Source organism: Protopterus annectens, chromosome 1.part1 (genome assembly GCF_019279795.1).
Source record: "Protopterus annectens isolate FY-2018-M chromosome 1.part1, PAN1.0, whole genome shotgun sequence".
NCBI classification, from domain to species: domain Eukaryota; kingdom Metazoa; phylum Chordata; order Ceratodontiformes; family Protopteridae; genus Protopterus; species Protopterus annectens.
In genome coordinates this window covers 1,545,264,932-1,545,284,561 of record NC_056726.1, presented here as the reverse complement: position 1 = coordinate 1,545,284,561, position 19,630 = coordinate 1,545,264,932, and the positions used below count along the sequence as shown (strand labels likewise).

The 19,630-nt window shown below is 43.0% G+C and overlaps 2 protein-coding genes and 2 pseudogenes across 2 annotated transcripts; all 4 read right to left on the bottom strand.

Annotated features, from left to right (window-relative positions):
- Positions 1-423: 423 nt before the first annotated feature.
- Positions 424-2,092, bottom strand: LOC122816505 (trichohyalin-like; the record flags this gene model as incomplete). Its single annotated transcript, XM_044089339.1, is given in 2 exon segments — positions 424-1,570; positions 1,647-2,092. Coding segments are annotated over 2 exon segments (1,593 nt in total), but the record flags the coding sequence as incomplete, so codon positions are not given.
- A 343-nt stretch (positions 2,093-2,435) lies between these two features.
- Positions 2,436-4,397, bottom strand: LOC122813902 (trichohyalin-like; the record flags this gene model as incomplete). The annotated part of the gene is made up of 4 exons (XM_044086452.1): positions 2,436-2,625; positions 2,785-2,949; positions 3,090-3,612; positions 3,752-4,397. Coding segments are annotated over 4 exons (1,524 nt in total), but the record flags the coding sequence as incomplete, so codon positions are not given.
- Positions 4,398-5,378: 981 nt separating this feature from the next.
- LOC122813893 lies at positions 5,379-6,805 on the bottom strand (annotated as a pseudogene).
- A 242-nt stretch (positions 6,806-7,047) lies between these two features.
- Positions 7,048-19,630, bottom strand: part of LOC122816495 — a 30,744-nt pseudogene continuing 18,161 nt past the window's right edge.

Genomic DNA, 19,630 nt, shown 5'->3' with positions numbered 1-19,630 from the left:
ATTCCCCAAGCAGTCCATTATTTCCCCAATAATGCCCACCCTTTTAGGCATCGTAGCTTGCATATTACATTTCATGTTTAAATTTATTCAACTGTACCTATTTTACCTCATTCTAAGATCTTATATACCTATGCTTTGACACTTTCTCTACATCGAGGCTGAGGCTTAAGTTGGTTCATTGAGATCAGAGTTCTACCCTTGTAAACAAATTTAAATAAGCAAAATAAAGTTGCTTACAGAAGGTACACTGGTGTTGGGTTTGTTTTTTTGTTCAAGCACTCCTCTTCTCTTCTCTTCTCTTCTCTTCTCTTCTCTTCTCTTCTCTTCTCCTCTCTTCTCTTCTCTTCTCTTCTCTTCTCTGCTCTTCTCTCTGTTTCTCATCTCTCCTCTTCTCATCTCTCCTCTCCTCTCCTCTCCTCTTCTCTTCTCTTCTCTTCTCTCCTCTCCTCTCCTCTCCTCTCCTCTCCTCTCCTCTCCTCTCCTCTCCTCTTCTCTTCTCTTCTCTTCTCTCCTCTTCTCTTCCCTCCTCTTCTATTCTCTTCTCTCTTCTTCTCTTTTCTTTTCTCTTCTCTTTTCTTTTCTTCTCTCCTCTCCTCTCCTCTTCTCTTCTCTCCTCTCCTCATCTCTTCTTCCTTTCCTCTCATCTCCTCTCCTCTTTCCTCTCCTCTCCTCTCCTCTCCTCTCCTCTTCTCTTCTCTTCTCCCTCCTCCTTTCCTCTCCTTTCCTCTTCTCTCCTCTTCTCTTCTCTCTTCTCCTCTCTTCTCTTCTCTCCTCTCCTCTCCTCATCTCTTCTTTCTCTCTTCTCTCCTCTCCTCTCCTCTCCTCATCTCTTCTCTTCTCTCTTTCTTCTCTCCTCTCTCTCTCCTCTCCTCTTCTCTTCTCTTCTCTCATCTTCTCTTCCCTCCTCTTCTTCTCTCTTCTTCTCTCTTCTCTCCTCTTCTCTTCTCTCCTCTTCTCTTCTCTTCTTCTCTTCTCTTCTCTCCTCTCCTCTCCTCTTCTTCTCTTCTCTCTCTTCTCTCCTCTCCCTCTTTCCTCTCTCTTCTCTTTCCTCTCCTCTTCTCTCCTCTTCTCTTCTCCCTTCTCTCCTCTCCTCTTCTCTTCTCCCTCCTCTTCTCTTCTCTTCCTCTCCTCCTCTTCTCTTCTCTCTCTTCTCTCCTCTTCTGTTCTCTCTTTTCTCCTCTCTCTCTCCTCTTCTCTTCCCTCCTCCTCTCTTCTCTCTCCTCTCTTCTCTTCCTCTCTCCTCTCTTCTCTTCTCTTCTCTCTTCTCTTCCTCTCTTCCTCTCCCTCTCTCTCTTTTCTCTCCTCTTCTCTTCTCTTCTCTCCTCTCTCTCTCCTCTCTTCTCTCTCCTCTCTTCTCTTTCTCTCTTCGCTTCTCTCCTCTTTCTCTCTTCGCTTCTCTCTTCGCTTCTCTCTTCTTTCTCTCTTCACTTCTCTCTTCTTTCTCTCTCTCTCCTCTCTCTTCTCTTCTCTCTTTCTCTTCTCTCCTCTCTTCTCTTCTCTTCTCCTCTTCTCTTCTCTTCTCTCCTTTCTCTTCTCCTCTCTTCTCCTCTTCTCTTCTCTCCTCTCCTCTCTCATTCTCTTCTCAGCTCTCCTCTCTCTCTTCTCTTCTTTCTCTCCTCTTCTCCTCTCTTTCTCTTCTTTCTCACTTCTCTCTCCTCTCTCTCTCTTCTCTCCTCTTCTTTCTCTTCTCTTTCTCTCTCCTCTCTTTTTCTTCTCTTCTCTTCTCTTCTCAGCTCTCCTCTCTCTCTTCTCTCCTCTCCTCTCCTCTCCTCTCCTCTTTCTCTCCTCTCCTCTTTCTCTTCTCTCTTTCTCTTCTTTCTCTTCTTCTTTCTCTCTTTCTCTTCTCCTCTCTTTCTCTTCTCTCCTCTCCTCTTTCTCTCTTTTCTTCTCTCCTTCTCTCCTCTCCTCTCCTCTCCTCTCCTCTCCTCTCTTCTCTTCTCTTTCTCTCCTCTCCTCTTCTCTTCTCCTCTCTTCTCTTCTCTTCTCTTCTCTCCTCTCTTCTCCTCCTCTTCTCTTCTCTTCTCTTCTCTCTCCTCTTCTCTTCTCTTCTCTTCTCTTTCTTCTCCTCTCTCTCCTCTCCTCTCCTCTCTTCTCATCTTTCTCTTCTCCTCTTCTGTCTCCTCTCCTTTCTCTTCTCTCTCTTCTCTCCTCTCTTTCCATCTTCTCTCCTCTCTCTTCCTCTTCTCTTCCTCTTCTCTTCTCTTCTCTTCTCTTCTCTTCTCCTCTCCTCTTCTCTCCTCTCCTTCTCTCCTCTTCTCTCTCTTCTCTCCTCTTCTTCTCTTCTCTCTCTTCTCTTCTCTTTCTTCTCTTCTCTCTTCTCTTTCTTCTCTCCTCTCTTTCCTGTCTTCTTTCTCTTCTTTCCTCTTCTCTCCTCTCTTTCCTCTCTCTCTCCTCTCCCTCACTCTCCTCCCTCTTCCTCTCTTCTCTCTCTTCTCTTCTCTCCTCTTCTCTTCTCTTTCTTTCTCCTCTTCTCTCCTCTCCTCTCCTCTCTTCTCTTCTCTTCTCCTCCTCTCTCTTCTCTTCTCTCTCCTCTTCTCTTCTCTTCTCTTCTCTTTCTCCTCTCTCTTCTCTTCTCTCCTCTTCTCCTCTCTCCTCTCTCTTCTCTTCTCTTCTCTTCTCTTCTTCCTCCTTCTCTTCTCTCCTCTCTCTTCTCTTCTCTTCTCCTCTCCTCTTCTCCTCTCCTCTCCTCTTTCTCTCCTCTTTCTTCTCCCTCTTCTTCTTCCCTTCTCTCCTCTTTCTTCTCATCTCTCCTCTTCTCTTCTCTTCTCTTCTCTCTCTTCTCACCTCTCTCCTCTCTTCTCCTCTTCCTCTTCTCTTCTCTCTTCTCTCTCTCCTCTTCTCTCTCTCCTCTTCTCTTCTCTTCTGTTCTCTTCTCTTCTCTCCTCCTCTCTCTTCCTCTTCTCTTCCTCTCTCCTCTTCTCTTCTCTTCTCTCTCTTCTCTCCTCTTTCTCTTCTCTCTCTTCTCCTCTTTCTCCCTCTCCTCCTCTCCTCTCTCTCCTCTCCTCTCCTCTCCTCTCCTCTCCTCACTTTCTTCTCATCTCTCTTCTCCTCTCTCTTCTCTTCTCTTTCTCCTCTCCTCTCTTCTCTCTCTCCTCTCCTCCTCCTTTCTCTCTTCTTTCCTCTCCTCTCTTCTCTTCTCTTCTCTTCTCTTCTCCTCTCCTCTTTTCCTCTCCTCTTCTCCTCCTCTCCTCTCCTCTCTCTCCTCTCTCTTCTCTTCTCTTCTCCCTTCTTTTCTCCTCTCCTCTTCTCCTCTTCTCCTCTCCTCTTCTCTCCTCTTCTCTTCTTTTCCTCTTCTCTCTCTCTCTCCTCTCCTCTCTTCTCTCCTCCTCTTCTCTCCTCTTCTCTCCTCTCCTCTCCTCTCTTTTCTCTCTCTTCTCCTTTTTCCTCTTCTTTTCTCCCTCTCTCTTCTCTTTCCTCTCTCCTCTTCTCTCTCTTCTTTTCTCTCCTCTCCTCTCTCTTTCTCTCCTCTGTCCTCTTCTCCTCTCTTCCTCTCTCTCCTCTCCGCTCTTCTCTCCTCTCCTCTCTCTTCTCTTTTCTCCTCTCCTCTCTCATCTCTCCTCTCTTCTCTCCTCTCCTCTTCTCTTCTCTCTTCTCTTCTCTCTCTTCTTCTTTCTCTTCTCTCTCCTCTCTCCTCTCCTCTCTCTCCTCTCTTCTCTTCTCTCCTCTCCTCTTCTCTTCTCTTTCTCCTCTCCTCTTCTCTTCCTCTCCTCTCTCTTCTCTACTCTTCTCCCCTCTCCTCATCTCTTCTTCCTCTCCTCTCCTCTTCTCTTCTCTTCTCTCCTCTCCTCCTCTCCTCTCTCTTCTCCTCTTCTCTTCTCTTTCCTCTCCTCTTCTCTCTCTTCTCTTTCTCTTCCTCTCCTCTCCTCTTCTCTTCTCTTCTCTTCTCCTCTCTCTCTCCTCTTTTCCTCTTCTCTCTTCTCTTCTCTCTCTTCTCCTCTCTCTCCTCTCCTCTCCTCTTCTCTTCTCTCTCTCCTCTTCTCTTCCTCTCTTCTCTTCTCCTCTTCTCCCTCCTCTCTCTTCTCTCCTCTTCTCCCTCCTCTTCTCTCCTCTTCTCCCTCCTCTTCTCCCTCCTCTTCTTTCTCTTCTCTCTCTTTTCTCTTCTTCTCTCTCTCCTCTCCTCTCCTCTTCTCTCTCTCTTCTCTTCTCTCCTCTTCTCTCTTCCTCTTCTCTTTCTCCTCTCCTCTCTTCTCTCCTCTTCTCTCCTCTTCTCTTTCCTCTTCTCTTCTCCTCTTCTCTTCTCTTTCTCTTCTTCTCTCCTCTTCTCTTCTCTTTCTCTTCTCTCTCCTCTTCTCTTCTCTCTCCTCTTCTCTTCTCTCTTCTCTTCTCTTCTCTTCTCTTCTCTCCTCCTCTCTCTTCTCCTCTTCTCTTCCTCTTCTCTCTTTCTCTCTTCTCCTCTCTCCTCTTTCTCTCTTCGCTTCTCTCCTCTCTCTCTTCGCTTCTCTCCTCTTTCTCTCTTCGCTTCTCTCTCTCCTCTTTCTCTCTTCTCTCTTCCCCTCATCTCTCTTCTCTCTCTCCCTCATCTCTCTTCTCTCTCTCCTCTCTTCTCTTCTTCTCTCCTCTTCTCTCCTTTCTCTTCTCTCTCTTCCTCCTCTTCTTCCTCTCTTCTCTTTCCTCTCCTCTTCCTTCTTTTCTCTCCTCTCCTCTTTTCTCTTCTGCTCTCTCTTCTCCCTCTCTTCTCTCTCTCCTCTCCTCTCACTTTTCATCTCTCCTCTTCTCTCTTCTCCTCTTCTCTTCTCTCCTCTCCTCTTCTCTCTCTTCTCTTCTCTTTTCTCTTCTCCTCTTCTCTTCTCTTCCTTCTCTTCTCTTCTCTCCTCTCTTCTCTCCTCTTCCTCTCCTCTTTTCTTTCTCCTCTCCTCTTCTCTCTTTCCTCTTCTCTCCTCTTTCTTCTCTTCCTCTTCTCTTCTCTTCTCTTCCTCTCCTCTCTCTCTTCTCTCTCTCCTCTCTCTTCTCTCTCTTCTTTTCTCTCCTCTCTCTCTCCTCTCACTCTCTCTTTCCTCTTCTCTCTCTCCTCTCTTCTCCTCTCTTCTCTTCTCTCTCTTCTCTTCTCCTCTCTCTCTCCTCTTCTCTCCTCTCCTCTCTTCTCTTTCTATCCTTTCTTTCTCTCCTCTCTCTTCTCTTTCTCTCCTCTCCTCTCTCTCTCTCTTTTCTCTTCTCTCTCTCCCTCTCTCCTCTCTTCTCTTCTCTCTCTCCTCTCTTCTTTCTCCTCTCCTCTCTTCTCTCTTCTCTCCTCTCCTCTCTTCTTTCTCTCTCCTCTCTCTCTTCTCTCCCTCTCTCTTCTCTCCTCTCTTCCTCCTCTTCACTCTTCTCCTCTCTCTCCTCTCCTCTCCTCTCTCTTCTCTCTCTTTCTTCTCTCTCTCTTCACTCTCCTCTCTCTCTTCTCTCCTCTTCTCTTCCTTTCTCTTTTCTCTTCATCTCTCCTCTTCTCTCCTCTCCCTCCCTCTCCTATTCTCTCCTCTCTCCTCTTCTCTTCTCTTCTCTTCTCTCCTCTTCCCTCTCTCTCCTCTTCTCTCTCTCTCCTCTTTTATCTCTCTCTCCTCTTCTCTCTCTCTCCTCTTCTCTCTCTCTCCTCTTCTCTTCTCTCTCCTCTCTCTCTTCCTTTCTTCCTCTCTCTCCTTCCTCTTCTCTCCTTCCTCTTCTCTCCTTCCTCTTCTCTCCTTCCTCTTCTCTCCTTCCTCTTCTCTCCTTCCTCTTCTCTCTCTCCTCTCCTCTCTCTCTTCTCTTCTTTCTCACTCCTCTCCTCTTCTCTCTCCTCTCCTCTCCTCCCTCTCCTCTTTCTCCTCTCCTCTTCTCTTCTCTTCCTTCTCTCTCCTCTCTCTTCTCTCTTCTCTCTCTCTCTTCTCTCTCTTCTCATCTCTCCTCTTCTCTCCTCTCCTCCCTCCTTCTCTTCTCTTCTCTCTTTCTTCTCTCCTCTCCTCTTCTCCTCTTCTCTCTCCTCTCTCTCCTTTCCTCTCTCTTCTCCTCTCTCCTCTCCTCTCTTTCCTCTCCTCTCTTCTCTCTCCTCTTTCTTCTTCTCTCTTCTTCTCTCTCTCCTCTCCCTCTCTTTCTTCTCTTTCTCTCCTCTCTTCTCTTTTTCCTCTTCTCTTCTCTTCTTCTCTCTCTCTCTCCTCTTCTCTTCTCTTCTTCTCTCCTCTCCTCCTCCTCTTCTTTCCTCTTCTCCTCTCTTCTTTCTCTCCTCTTCTCTCTCTTCTTTCTCTCCTCCTCTCCTCTCTTCCTCTCTCCTCTTCTCTCCTCTCCTTTTCTCTCCTCTCCTCTTCCTCTCTCTCTCTTCCTCTCCTCTCTTTCTTCTCTTCTCTTTCCTCTTCTCCTCTCCTCTTCTCTCCTCTCTTCCTCTCTTCTCTTCTTCTCTTCCTCTCCTCTCCTCTTCTTCTCTTCTCTTCTCTCCTCTTCTCTTCCTCTCCTCTTCTCTTTCTTTTCTCCTCCTCTCCTCTCTCTTTCCTCTCCTCTTCTCTCCTCTTCTCTTCTCTTCTCTCTTTCTCTCCTCTTCTCTCCCTCCTTCTCTTCTCCTCTTCTCTCCCTCCCTCCTCCTCTTCTCTCTCCTCTCTATCTCCTCTCTTCTTCTCTCTCCTCCCCTCTTCTCTCTCCTCTTTTTCTCTTCTCTTCTCTCCTCTCTCTTCTCTTCTCTTCCTCTTCTCTTCTCTTCTCTTCTCCTCCTCTCCTCTCTTTTCCTCTCCTCTCTCTCCTCTTCCTCTTCTCCTCTCTCTCTTCTCTTCTCTTCTCTTCTCTTCTCTTTTCTCCTCTCCTCTCCTCTCTCTCTTCTCTTCTCTCTTCTCTTCTCTCCTCTTCTTTCTCTTCTCTTCTCCTCTCCTCTTCTCTCTCCTCTTCTCTCTCTTTTCTCACTCTTCTTTCTCTTCTCTCCTCTTCTTCTTTACTCTTCTCTCCTCCTCTCTTCTCTTCTCTTCTCTTCTCTTCTCTTCTTCCTCTTCTCCTCTCTTCTCTCCTCTTCTCTTCTCTCTCTCCTCTTCTCTCTTCTCTTCTCTTCTCTCCTCTCCTCTTCTCTCTCTCCTCTTCTCTTCTCTCCTCTTCTCTTCTCTTCTCTTCTCTCTCCTCCTTTCTCTTCTCTTCTCTCCTCTTCTCTTCTCTTCCTCTTTTCCTCTCTTCTCCCTCTTCTCTTTTCCTCTCCTCTCCTCTCCTCTCTTCTTTCTCCTCTCCTCTCTTCTTTCTCCTCTCCTCTCTTCTTTCTCTTCTCTCTTTCTCTTCTCCTCTCTTCTCTCCTCCTCTCTTCCTCTCTTCTCTTCTCTCTTCTCTTCTCTCCTCTCTCCTCTCTTCTCTTCTCTCCTCTCTCCTCTCTTCTCTTCTCTCCTCTCTCTTCTCTCTCCTCTCCTCTTCTCTCCTCTTTCTTCTCTCCTCTCCTCTCCTCTCTCTCCTCTTCGTTTCTCTTCTTCTCTTTCCTCCTCTTTCTCTCCTCCTCTCTCTCTCTTCTCTTCTCTTCTCCTCTCTTCTCTTCTCTCCTCTCCTCTTCTTTTCTCTCCTCTCCCTTGTCTTCTCTCCTCATCTCTCCTCTTCTCTTCTCTCCTCTTCTCTCCTCTCCTCTCTCTCCTCTTCTCTCCTCTCTCTCCTCTCCGTCTTTCTCCTCTCTTCTCTCCTCTCTCCCCTCCTCTCCTCTTCTCTTCTCTTCTCCTCTCTTTCTCTCCTCCTCTTCCTCTTCTCTCTTTCCTCTCCTCTCCCTCTTCTCTCTTCTCTTTCTCTTCTCCTCTCTCCTCTCCTCTTCTCCTCTCTTCTTCTCTTCTCTTCTCTTTTCTCTTCTCTTCTCTCCTCTCTCCTCTCTCTTCTCTTCTCTCCTCTCCTCTCTCTTCTCTTCTCTCCTCTCTCTCCTCTCCACTCCCTTCTCTCCTCTCTTCTCTCCTCTCTACTCTCTCCTCTCCTCTTCTCTTCTCTCTCTTTCCTCCTCTTCCTCTCTTCTCCTCTCCCTCTTCTCTTCTCTTCTCTCCTTTCTCTCTTCTCCTCTTCTCCTCTTCTCCTCTCCTTCTCCTTTCTCTTCTCTCCTCTCTTCTTCTCTTCTCCATTTTCCTCTCCTCTCCTCTTCTCTCCTCTTCTCTTCTCTTCTCCTCTCCTCTCCTCTCCTCTTCTCTTCTCTTCTCTCCTCCTCTCTTCTCTCTTTCCTCTCATCTCCTCTCCTCTCCTCATCTCTCCTCGTCTCTCCTCTTCTCTTCTCTTCTCTTCTCTTCTCTTCTCTTCTCTTCTCTTCCTCTTCTCTCTTCTCTTCTCTCCTCTCATCTTCTCTTCTCTCTTCTCCTCTCCTCTCCTCTTCTCTTCTTTTCTCTTTTCTTCTCTCCTCTCCTCTCCTCTCCTCTCCTCTCCTCTCCTCTTCTCTTCTCTTCCCTCCTCTTCTTTTCTCTTCTCTTTTCTTTTCTTCTCTCCTCTCCTCTCTTTTCATCTTCTCTACTCTTCTCTCCTCTCCTCATCTCTTTTTCCTCTCCTCTTCTCTTCTCTTCTCTCCTCTCCTCTTCTCTTCTCTTCTCTCCTCTCCTCTCCTCTCCTCTCCTCTCCTCTCCTCTCCTCTTCTCTTCTCTTCTCTTCTCTTCTCTTCTCTTCTCTCCTCTACTCTCCTCTCCTCTTCTCTCCTCTCCTCTCCTTGTCTCTTCTCTCCTCTTCTCTCCTCTCATCTTCTCTTCTCTCCTCTCATCTTCTTTTCTCTTTTCTTCTCTCCTCTCTGCTTCTCTTCTCTTCTCTTCTCTTCTCTTCTCTCCTCATCTCTTCTCTTCTCATCTCTCCTCTCCTCTACTCATCTCTTCTCTTCCCTCTTCTTCCCTCCTCTTCTCTTCTCTTTCCTCCTCTTCTCTCCTCTCCTCTCCTCTACTCGTCTCTTCTCTTCTCTTCTCCTCTCTTCTTTCTCTCCTTTTCTCTCCTCTTCTCCCTCACCTATTCTCTTCTCCCCTCTCCTCTCCTCTTCTCTTCTCTTCTCTTCTTTTCTTTTCTTCTCTTCTCTCCTCTTCTCTCCTTTCCTCTCCTCATCTCTTCTTCCTCTCCTCTCCTCTCTTCTCTCCTCTCTTCTTCTCTCCTCTCCTCTCCTCGTCTCTTCTCTTCTCTTGTCTCCTCTCATCTTCTCTCCTCTCTCCTCTCTCCTCTTCTCTCCTCTTTTCTCTTCTCTTCTCTCCTCTCCTTTCCTTTCCTCTCCTCTCCTCTTCTCGTATTTTCTCTTCTCTCCTCTCCTCATCTCTTCTCTTCGCTTCTCTTCTCTTCTCTTCACTTCTCTCCTCGTCTCTTCTCTTCTCTTCAACTATCCATAATTATTTTTTCATCAGTATGTAGGAGATATCATCAGGAAGCCCACAAACTAATGTTTTGTTTACTTGTATAGTTGTAGATATGGATAATACTATTTGATGATTTCATATATCCATAGATGCAGGTAGTTTTCCTCACCTTTTAGTAATATTCTGCACACTACATATGTCATAAATAGAGATTTACTTTTCCCCTTGTTGCCTGCACTGCTGCTTCACAATGCTCTACTTTTCCAACTTGGTTCCTGGCTGGGTGGTCTTGTACAAAGTCTGCATACCTTCTCGGTGTCTACACAGGGTTTTACTTGGGGCATCCAATTTACATGCGCATCCAAAAGTCATGCACACAGTTTGTTTTGATGACCCTTCACACTGTCAAATACACTGTTTTTGCAGAGGTGGCAAGTCCCTCCTGCGCCTCTCACACCCTCTGATAATCATATATATCACTTGTGACATTACACTACAGTGGGGAAAAGGTCAGATTCCCCAGTTCCAACTGTCCCATGATCTCAGTATAAAAATTTTGATTTTTTAAAACAATCCTATGAGGTTCAAAGTTTTAAAAATTCAGTAATGTAAACTACACCCATGTAAGACTGTGTGTGTGGGTGTGCATGTGTGTGTGTGTGTGTGTGTGTGTGTGTGTGTGTGTGTGGGTGTGCATGTGTGTGTGTGTGGAGTTCATGTGATGGACTGAACCTGTGTCCATGGTAGACAATGAGCACAAGAAATGAAGCCCAACAATATAGGAAATGGCTCGACTATGATAATGAACAAATGAACATCAGAAAATGAAAAATAAATGAAAATATACACATCTGCAGAGGCACATTTCTGCAGCAGAAGGCACTGTATGCATAACAGCAGAGTTTTATAAGGATTTCCCTACATTTGACGTGACAACAAATACAGCTATAATTTAACACAAAGATGCTGACTAATGTGCTGGGAGAATAGTGACATGTTAATAGTGTTATCATCTAAGTGCGTGCCATGAAGAAAGTTTAAAGCAATGTGCTAAGGTCATCAGACGTGAGTGCTGCATCAATCAGCTGTATCCCTTCTGAGACAAAGTTTGCCATAAAAATAAACACTGAAAAACATTTTCAACCTAGTAATTATTTATGTTTCAAGGCAATACAAAAACCTCTAGCTGTAGACATTCATATGCTTGCTGCACTGAAACTGAGATAACACATTCATAAAACAAGTTCAGCTTATTTACTTGATATTTTTCAACTTATGTCTGTATGTTTGAGGCTTCCAGCTTTTACTATTAATATATACATTTGACAGGTAATACTTTATATACTTCTATGCCAGTAACCTGTTACAGCAAGACATCTGGACAAACGTACAAATAAAGGGGGGGGGGGGACAAAGGCCAACACATAGTGGCACTTTATAAATACTGCTCTTACACAGTTAATAGAATACTAGGCTTTGGATTTGCATGAGTTATCTGAAGGATATGACATCTGACATTCATGTGTGCCATCAGTTTATGACTTCTGTCTTTAATCATTTGCCATGGATTTGCCAGACAAAACACAAATGTAGGAGTAAGTGATTAAATAGAAGGCAAACGTGGTCAGTCTTCAAAACTATGGACAATTGTAAGGTATGAGCTCAGTACATAACATACAGTTCAACCCACACACTTCTGCATCAGTTGTTTAATATCCACATAACATATATAGGTCTCTTACACTTGTAAGACATGCATATGTATCATATAAATATTCATAAATTACATGATTATTTACAACATCCCAGTTAGCTAAGCTAGCACTGTCACAGTCAATATTGTGCAGCAGACAATCCAGTAGTAGTCATATGTGAGCTGACCCTTGATGGGGTGACTTAGGGGCCAGAGCTGTGATCTATGTCATTACAGACTATACCTCTCAACCTGTTAGAGCAAGAAATCTGGAAAAAGCCATAAACAAAAGTGTGACAAAGGTCCAGAAATAGGGACAGTTTCTAAATATTGCTCTTACAAACTTAGAAAGTTGTTAGAATAACATGTTTTGCATTAGAATAACTTTTCTGAAGAGTATGAAGACTGACACTAAATTGTCTGTCATTATTTTCTAACTTCAGTCTTTAATGATTTGCCACTAATTTGTCAGAAAAACACAATTTTATGCAAAACAGACCAAAACTGAGAGGCAAAAATCAGGACATTCTGCAAAAATCTGTACAGTTCAGAGGTATATTGCAGACATAGCCATCAGGGATGGCTATAGGTGCTGGACAGCAGACTAACAGCAACATGACAATACAGGGAGTGTTGTTGAGACCTACTATTTAAATTCCTATTTCCCATGACTGCATCCCCCCATCTGCATTCTATTACATACTTAATTGTTTCACATACCTGGTATAGTGCTGTACACCTTTGTCAGAATAAATCCACAAAAGGTGTTGTGAAAAATCGCAGTCTGTCTTCCTGAAGAAAGTGTCAGACCTGTTTATCATAGGAAGCAGCTTTCCTTTTGTAGGTAATGCTCATGAACAGGTGATGACATGTGCACCAATCTGTTGTTCCCATTTGCTAATTGCATCCAGAACAGTTGGGTTGCCTTCCCATTAGCCAATGGCATGGCAACACAGTGATATAATTAAGGCATTCATGTGAGCCTTGCCCCTTTTCCTGGCCTGTGAGGAGGACATTATGGAGGTGTGGGAGTTACAGCATCACAGAGGGTAGGAGGGAATAATGTTCACTGTTTGGATTGATGTGTTGTGTCCACAGTTTTTGCATGCTATGTCTGCATACCTCTCAATCTGTTAGCACAGGAAATGTGGACAAAGGGGCAAAACTAGGGAGAGATTTTAAATATTGGTGTCATAACTTTAGAAAATTGCTAGAGTAACAGGGTTTGTTTACATTTTCTGAGGGATTTGAAATCTGGCACTCAAATGCATATTATTATTTAGTGACTTAATTCCTGATATCATCCCAGTAATTTAGCAGAATACCACAAATGTTATGAGAAACAGGCCATAAATATGAGCCGTAATCCTGGACATTCTGTTGAAATCTGTACAGTCACATGTGACACTTTGCAGCATTTATTTGTCTGTGTACTGGTTCTGTGTCTGTGTCAGAGACCCAAGTGAACTGTTATTTGGGCCACTATATCTTGGAGTAGTGTGTGACTGACTATCAGGATCTGTTCATAAAATCAGTTGCTGTACTCAAGAGGTCAGTTGGTCTACTGGTATGTTGCCCTGACTGTAGTTCAAATGGTTCTGTGTTCATAATTTGGCTGTGATGTTTTTTTGCCCTAAAGGTATATCTATGTATTGCCTGATAAATTTACAAATGCATCAGCATATCAAAAACTGTACATAATTTCACAGAATGTCCGGATTTTGTGCTCATATTTTTGGTCTGTTCCTCAGAATATTTGTTGTTTTCTGGCAAATAACTGGCATAATCTGAGGTCTGATGGCACTAAATAATGACAGAGCTTAGAGTTATAGACTTCAAATCCTTCAGAAAATGTATGTTAAACCATGTTACTCTAGCAACTTTCTTATATTTATAATTGCAGAATGTAAAATATGTGCCTATTGTTGGGCCTTTGTCCCCCATTTTGTCAGTCTTCATCCAGATTTCTTGCACTAAGAGGTTGAGAGGTATGTGCAACAATAATTCCCCAGAGCTGATTTGGTGTAGTGGTATGTTGCTGTGACTGTAGTTTAAAAGGTCCTGTGTTCATGACTCTTTACCTTTGTCTTTTTTCCCTAATGCTACATGACTGCAATGCATGATATATTTGAAAAAGCATTGCAAATTCCCACAGCTGATTTTGTGTAATGGTACATTGTTCTGACTGTAGTGCACAGGTTCCTAGGTTCCAGACTTGGCAGTGATATCATGTTTTCCCTAATGTTAAATGACTGTAATGCATGATATGTTTGAAAAAGCATGACAAATTCCCACAGCTGATTTAGCTTAGTGGTATGTTACTGTGGCTATATTGCACAGGGTCCTGGGTTCCAGGACCTGCCAGGGCTGGTTATCTTGTTGCAGGGGCTGACAAATTCCCACAGCTGATTTAGTGTAGTGGTACATTACTGTGGCTATATTGCACAGGCTCCTGGGTTTGAGACCTGTCAGGGCTTGTTATTTTGTTGCAGGGGCTAATTGAGATAGAGCAATTAAAGCAGCTTTAAAAGCGGTTTTAAGTGGGTTTGCATGACCCTAAGTGATGCCAAGAGGTGCTTAGTCCTTCTTAGCTTCATTTAGCGCTGCTTATTCCCACTTAAACCTGCACTAATTTCAAAAAAAGAAAAGAAAAAAGGGTGATAGGAAAGTGGTGAAATGGGGGCAAGAGGGGGGTAAAACATTATGAAAAGCAGCTAGGGATGTGCAGGATGGGTGTAGGAAAGGACCATAGCTTTCCATTTCATCTGCAGCAACAGCTGTGAATAATGTGTACAATTTGGAATTTAGAGCCTAACACCCCACAGGGGAAGGGTGTGGGCAACATATATTTGATGAGTAATTTGAGTGTAAATTGGTTAACATCAGTATATGTGGAGGCAAAATGGAGTGAGAGTGGGATGTTGGGAAAGAGTTGTAGGTACATTTGTGAAGGTAGGTTGGGTAGGAGAGGTTGCTTTTGCAGACAGACAAGACAGCAGACAGGGGCAGTGTATGACACATGAAGGGGTAAACACCTTGGATGGGGGGGGTTGGGAATCACAGGCCCATATGCCCCCAGATGGAAACAGTAGGACTGAGGTCACCACCCATGGGTAGTCACCACTTCCCCTTCACAGCCCCAAAGGTGGTTGTGCTGGGGGCTGGCAACAGGGGCAGGCTGACCCTCAAGGTACACCAGTCTGCCCTAGATCTGGTGCAGGTGTACATCCAAGTCTGTCTGGATGACCCTGCACACCATGCCTCTGAACTGTTTTTGGGTGACTGGGTCCTCTCTGCATCCACGCCTGGGGGGGACAGACCCTGTCCCCTGAGGCGGTTCCACCCAAGGATGGTGCAGGACCAGCAGAGGAGGCAGTTTCAGATTGGGTTCCAGATGTGCTGGAGTCTGGTGCCATGGCCAGATGAGGTGGGATAGGCGGATCCACTTGGATCTGCCTTCCCAAACATGCTATGGTGTTGAGATTTTTTCCAAATGTATTGGCTAGTCATGAACAAAACATTTCAAAATTAGTTATAACAGCATGCATTGGGTGTTCCAATAAACCCAAAATAATATAATTGAAACAGTTGCATAGAAAACAGAACACATGCATAAATGGAATAACAGTAAGTATTGTAACAGCATGCCAGTTACATTTATGGCAACAGGCCACCAACAATGGTATTTGAATAAGGTATGTTAATATGCAACCAATTAAATATATGAACAATAATAAAACACAAGTCCCATTATTAGATTTTGAGAACAACATACCCATAGTATATGAATAATAATTATTGATGCAGATAAGGGGTGGGGGAGAGAAGAAAAGTCCATTAACAACTGTATATGTTTATATTTTCACAACAGTACTGCTCAGTACTCTACAGGTTTGCCTTCACTTTCCTGTGGCCTACAAATTTTGTAGCATGCACATACCTGTTAAGCTGTCAACCTGGAATGGTATGACGCAAACTGTGAAAGTCTAGGTACATGACTAGAGGGGACTCATAAATGTCAGGGTTAAATATATGACTAACAAGGTGTACCCTGCACTGATGTTGTGTGAGTGTGCTACTGGCATACTTCAACTGGATTCATATCTGCGTCCAAGGTTATTGGCAACAGTGATCACTAGCAATGACAGTGTGATACTTGAGAGACATGTATCAGGAAGCGTGTATGGTGCATGTACCTATCCTGCTGTCATTTGCAGGCATAGGGTTGGACAGTGGAACAGTTGTACACAGTTTATTAGTATACTTTCCATACAGCTACTATAAACATTTCTTTACCTGTAAGACCTGTGGAGAAAATAGCTGTTAACACTACCTGACTGTTTCTACAAATATTCAGGATTACTTGAGTGTAAGTATAAACACATTTAATACCATTCCCTGGATTCCAACCATGGTCTGTGTGTGCAAAAATGAGTGACGTATCCATTTCTCATCACAATGAGATACTGGGGAACTGTTGTTTGTTGCTTGACTGATTTCTGCCTAATACTCAGGTGGTTACACAGTATGCCCTTGTTATCTAAATGGAGTGTCACAGAAGACTGTAGTGACAGTTGAACATACATACCTGAGATTCATGCATGACAGTTTGTGTACTGTGTATTAATACTTTGAAAGCAGGTGTACACATTTAACCTGTAGTAAATGTGAATATGTGTGATCTGTACAGACCATAGCAGGGTGCTGGGTTGCATACCCAACCTGTATACATTTGGACGTCATATATTTGCAGTGTCCACCTATTACACTCTCATACTTGCCTGCATCAGCATACCCACATTCAGGACTACATAGATCTGAAAAGGTTAACACAAGGCATTGCTGCAGGGGACACACTATAATACAATACATATTACTAATCAAGGTTCAGATCTTAGTGCAGGACATATTTTATATTTCATTTATATCTTATTTTACAACTCCACAATCTACAGATTTGCATAACAGCTGCTTATCAGGTCAACCTCAGTTAATGCATGCTGTCATAGCAATATTTGCTGTGAAGCACCTGTACACTTCAACAACATACCAGATTAAACACAACAGTTTATGGTAATAATCTTTATTTGGGTAACATGACACAGTGGATTATTACAGTGAAGATTCTACATTCAGTAGTAATGCATATCCTGTAGATGATGAATGATTGTCATTTATTACCTTTACAGTAGCCCTCACAGTGCAGTTCATTAGCAGGTTCATTCCTACAAATTATTAGTTCAGTATTGCCTTCCTTTCATCAATAGTAGCTTGTTTGCTGCCTTCATCTGTATTACACAGCACCTGGCATTACTCACTTATATCAATATTGGTCTGACAAAATGTATTTATTCAGTACACTCAGGCCACACTATATCTACTAGCAATAAACAATGTACGCCTTCTTATTTATTGCACTATATACTGCAAGATAAATCTGTACTCACCAGACTCTCTGTGCAGCCTCACCAGTCTGTACACATGGGCTTTTATGTTGCCAGCTCTCTCCGCTGCAGCTGTAGGGGAAATAACAACCATTATGCATACCTATCTATCACATACTCATGCTAGAATTGGATGAAATACTTACAAACTACTGGGGCATTCCATTCCTGAGCATCTTGCATCCACCGGGCCAAGAGCACCCCCTTTCTCTGATTTAGATCATTATAGTGCTGTTGCACTTAATCACTAGTTCGGGGATTCCAGTGGTACTGGATAGGTCACATGCCAGATGGTCCCAGGCCTCAGATTTGTACTGGGAGCCCTGGTACTGGCCTTGCAGCAGTATGTCATCATAGTTTTGGACAAGGAGCCCAGCCATGACCCTGGACTCCAAAATGTCCCAGCGCTGCACCCAAAAATGCACTTCCTCTCCAACTCAAGACATAGCTCCTGCAGTGATCAAAGTATAACAGTTTCTGGCTGTATTCCCACTTGTGCAGTTTAAATAAGGCCATATTTCCACCCTTTGTCACAATTGGACCATTTTCAAAAATGCTAAGCACAGCGCAGCAATGTGCAAACCCCCTAAGCTGAGTTGAGCAGTGCTTAAAATAGCAAATGCTGAGCAGTGCTTAACAGTGTACAACTCTGCTTAGCTGGGCTGAATGCTGTTTAGAATTAAACTTCTAAGCAATGCTCAAACTGGCTAAGCAGAGCTAAGCACTACTCAGCATTGCTCAGTTTTCATTTAAAAATGTATGAAATGAATATTAATTGCTCATTACTGACATATTATTAAGTGTATATGTTTTACATTACATGACGTCCCCCTATGTGCTTTGGTTACATTACCTTGGGGTGTGACTGTACTATATAGGACACTTGTGTTTACATGGGGGATTTTGCATATTATATCCACTGACACTGGAATTTTGGACCAGCTACACTACACTGGTTAACAAATATCAATTGCTACATCATTAAATAAAAAAAAAAATCACAATGCTTTCCCATGTAAAAGCTGAATGGAAAAAATGAAAAATGAAGGGATCATGAAACAAAACACCACTAAAGTAAAACAAATGTACAGACTAAAAAAAAACAGCATGGTATTCCTGTAGACAGAAAAACCAAAGTGCACTAAAAGGAAAGACTTTTTACTTTTAGTGCACTTTGGTTTTGCGGCCTACAGGAATACCACATTGGTGTTTTAGTCTCTCAAAGCTGAATGGCCTGTCTTGGCATTTGAACAATGCACCTACTCATGCAAAGCCAGAACTCTAACCATTAAGCTAGCTCACCAGTGAAGATTTCAGCTATACATTTGTATTTAGCTCTTACACGACATTTAAGTAGTGCTGAGGAAAGTGCCATGGCACGCAAACTCACTCAGCTACTCTTAAACTTTAAAGACAAAGAAAAAAAAAATAAATACAACAATTTTAAATATATATATCTCAATATATCAAATATAAGCATGTCAACTGCAGGCCACATACTCTTCATGAAAATCCATGGTAATGCAAAACCTGTCATTCTATCAACTTTCTAAGTTTATAAGAGCAATATTTAAAAACTGTCCCTATTTCTGGGCTTTTGCCCCACTTTTAGTAATGGTTTTGTCCAGACTTCTTGCTCCAAGAGGTTCAGAGGTGAGTGTCCAAGGACACTATTTTATTGTAAAGTGCCGTACAGCACTTTGACAATGCAGGGGGTGGGTTACAGTTCCTGTCACACACCCACTGCATTACATTTTATTCACAATCGTCTACAGACACTGAAAGGATTGTAAAGTGCATACAGCACTTTGACAGTGCAGGGGGTGTGTTACTGATCTGCGAGCACTACTGCAACACGCCTCCTGCACTGATTCAGTATCCATGTAGACAGGTCCATCTCAGTAGTGCGCCTTCGTTAAGGTGTAAGGCGTGCTGCCAAGAGGGAGATGGGGACATGAACACCATTCACTCTGTGTAGGAATAACACTAATCTTAAATGGAGTTTATTAAATCCCAGCCATTATTTAAAAAAGGAAAAAAAATCTAAATGCAGCTAGTCTCTCCTAGCTAATTTCTAAACTAAAATATTTTTTTCCATAATATAAGCTGGCTGAATTTTCAAAATACTGCCAGAGAGAGTCTCAGGTGTGGAAACCACTCATGTTTCATATCATAGAATTCTTCTTTTCTCAAACGTGTTGAGTTCCTCTCAACTGTTCTTGATTTATCTTTTCCCTACAGAAGAAAGTTTTTACATTTGCATATGACTGAGCCTGTTTACTTTCTCTTTGTTTATTTTCTCTTAGAAGAATCTTCTATTTGCTCTTTTTATGGTTGTTGGCTTTCTGCATGAGAATAGCCATGTTGCGTTTTTATATCTTTTGTAAAATTGCTATGGTTTCCAAACCAGAAGGTAGGAAGTAACAGTCATCGCAAAAGTTCACAAGTTCACACTATTTCATGTCACAGAAAACACATACGGTACGTTAAATTATATATTTTATTTTACTTGCTGCAAGTTTTTTTCATGACTTAAGTGCAGCTCAGATATCTTTTGCATTCTGATTCGGAAGAAAATTGAACATTTATATATAACTCTCACACAGATAGAGTTTAAGTACAGAAGCTAAAAGAGCCGAGAAAAAGTACAAAAAGGAACAGGGTTTAAGTGTTATTAAAAGGGTACAGATTAGGGAAGTCTTTAGTAATTTAATCTGTAATGTCTTCTAGGAGGTAAAGACAGGCAGCACTCTAAATATCTGGAATGAATTAGTTCCACTTACTGAACAAGAGGAATTGCATAAGATGATATTATGGAAGGTGTTATCAGCCTCTATATATATGAAAAGTGAGAGAATGGGTGATCATGATAGTTTTCTGCTGTAAACAAATATGGTCAGAGCTTAGTTGACTTTTACTGGAAATATTAATGAAGCCATGGATACTGACTGCCAGAATCAATGAGGGAAAGCTACAGAGATTCTACTGCCAAAAGGGAAGGGGGATCCTGAAGATCCAGCTAAATTTAGACAAATGCAAAATACATACACAGGACTAACTTCTGCTACAGTTGCAACATCAGTAGTGATTGCAGTCAAGTCATCACCATACTTTCTGTCACCTAGCTTCTCAAGCTGGTTAGTCATTTAAAGGCTGCTAGCACAGATGCAAAAACAAGCTCAAATTGCAGCCAGAACAAGTGTGGGGGAGCACTCTACAAAGGCACTGTACCACCGGTGAGCCAGACTACAACTCTTAGCATAACTGAAAAGCTTTAGCCAGACTCTGCTAAATGCCTC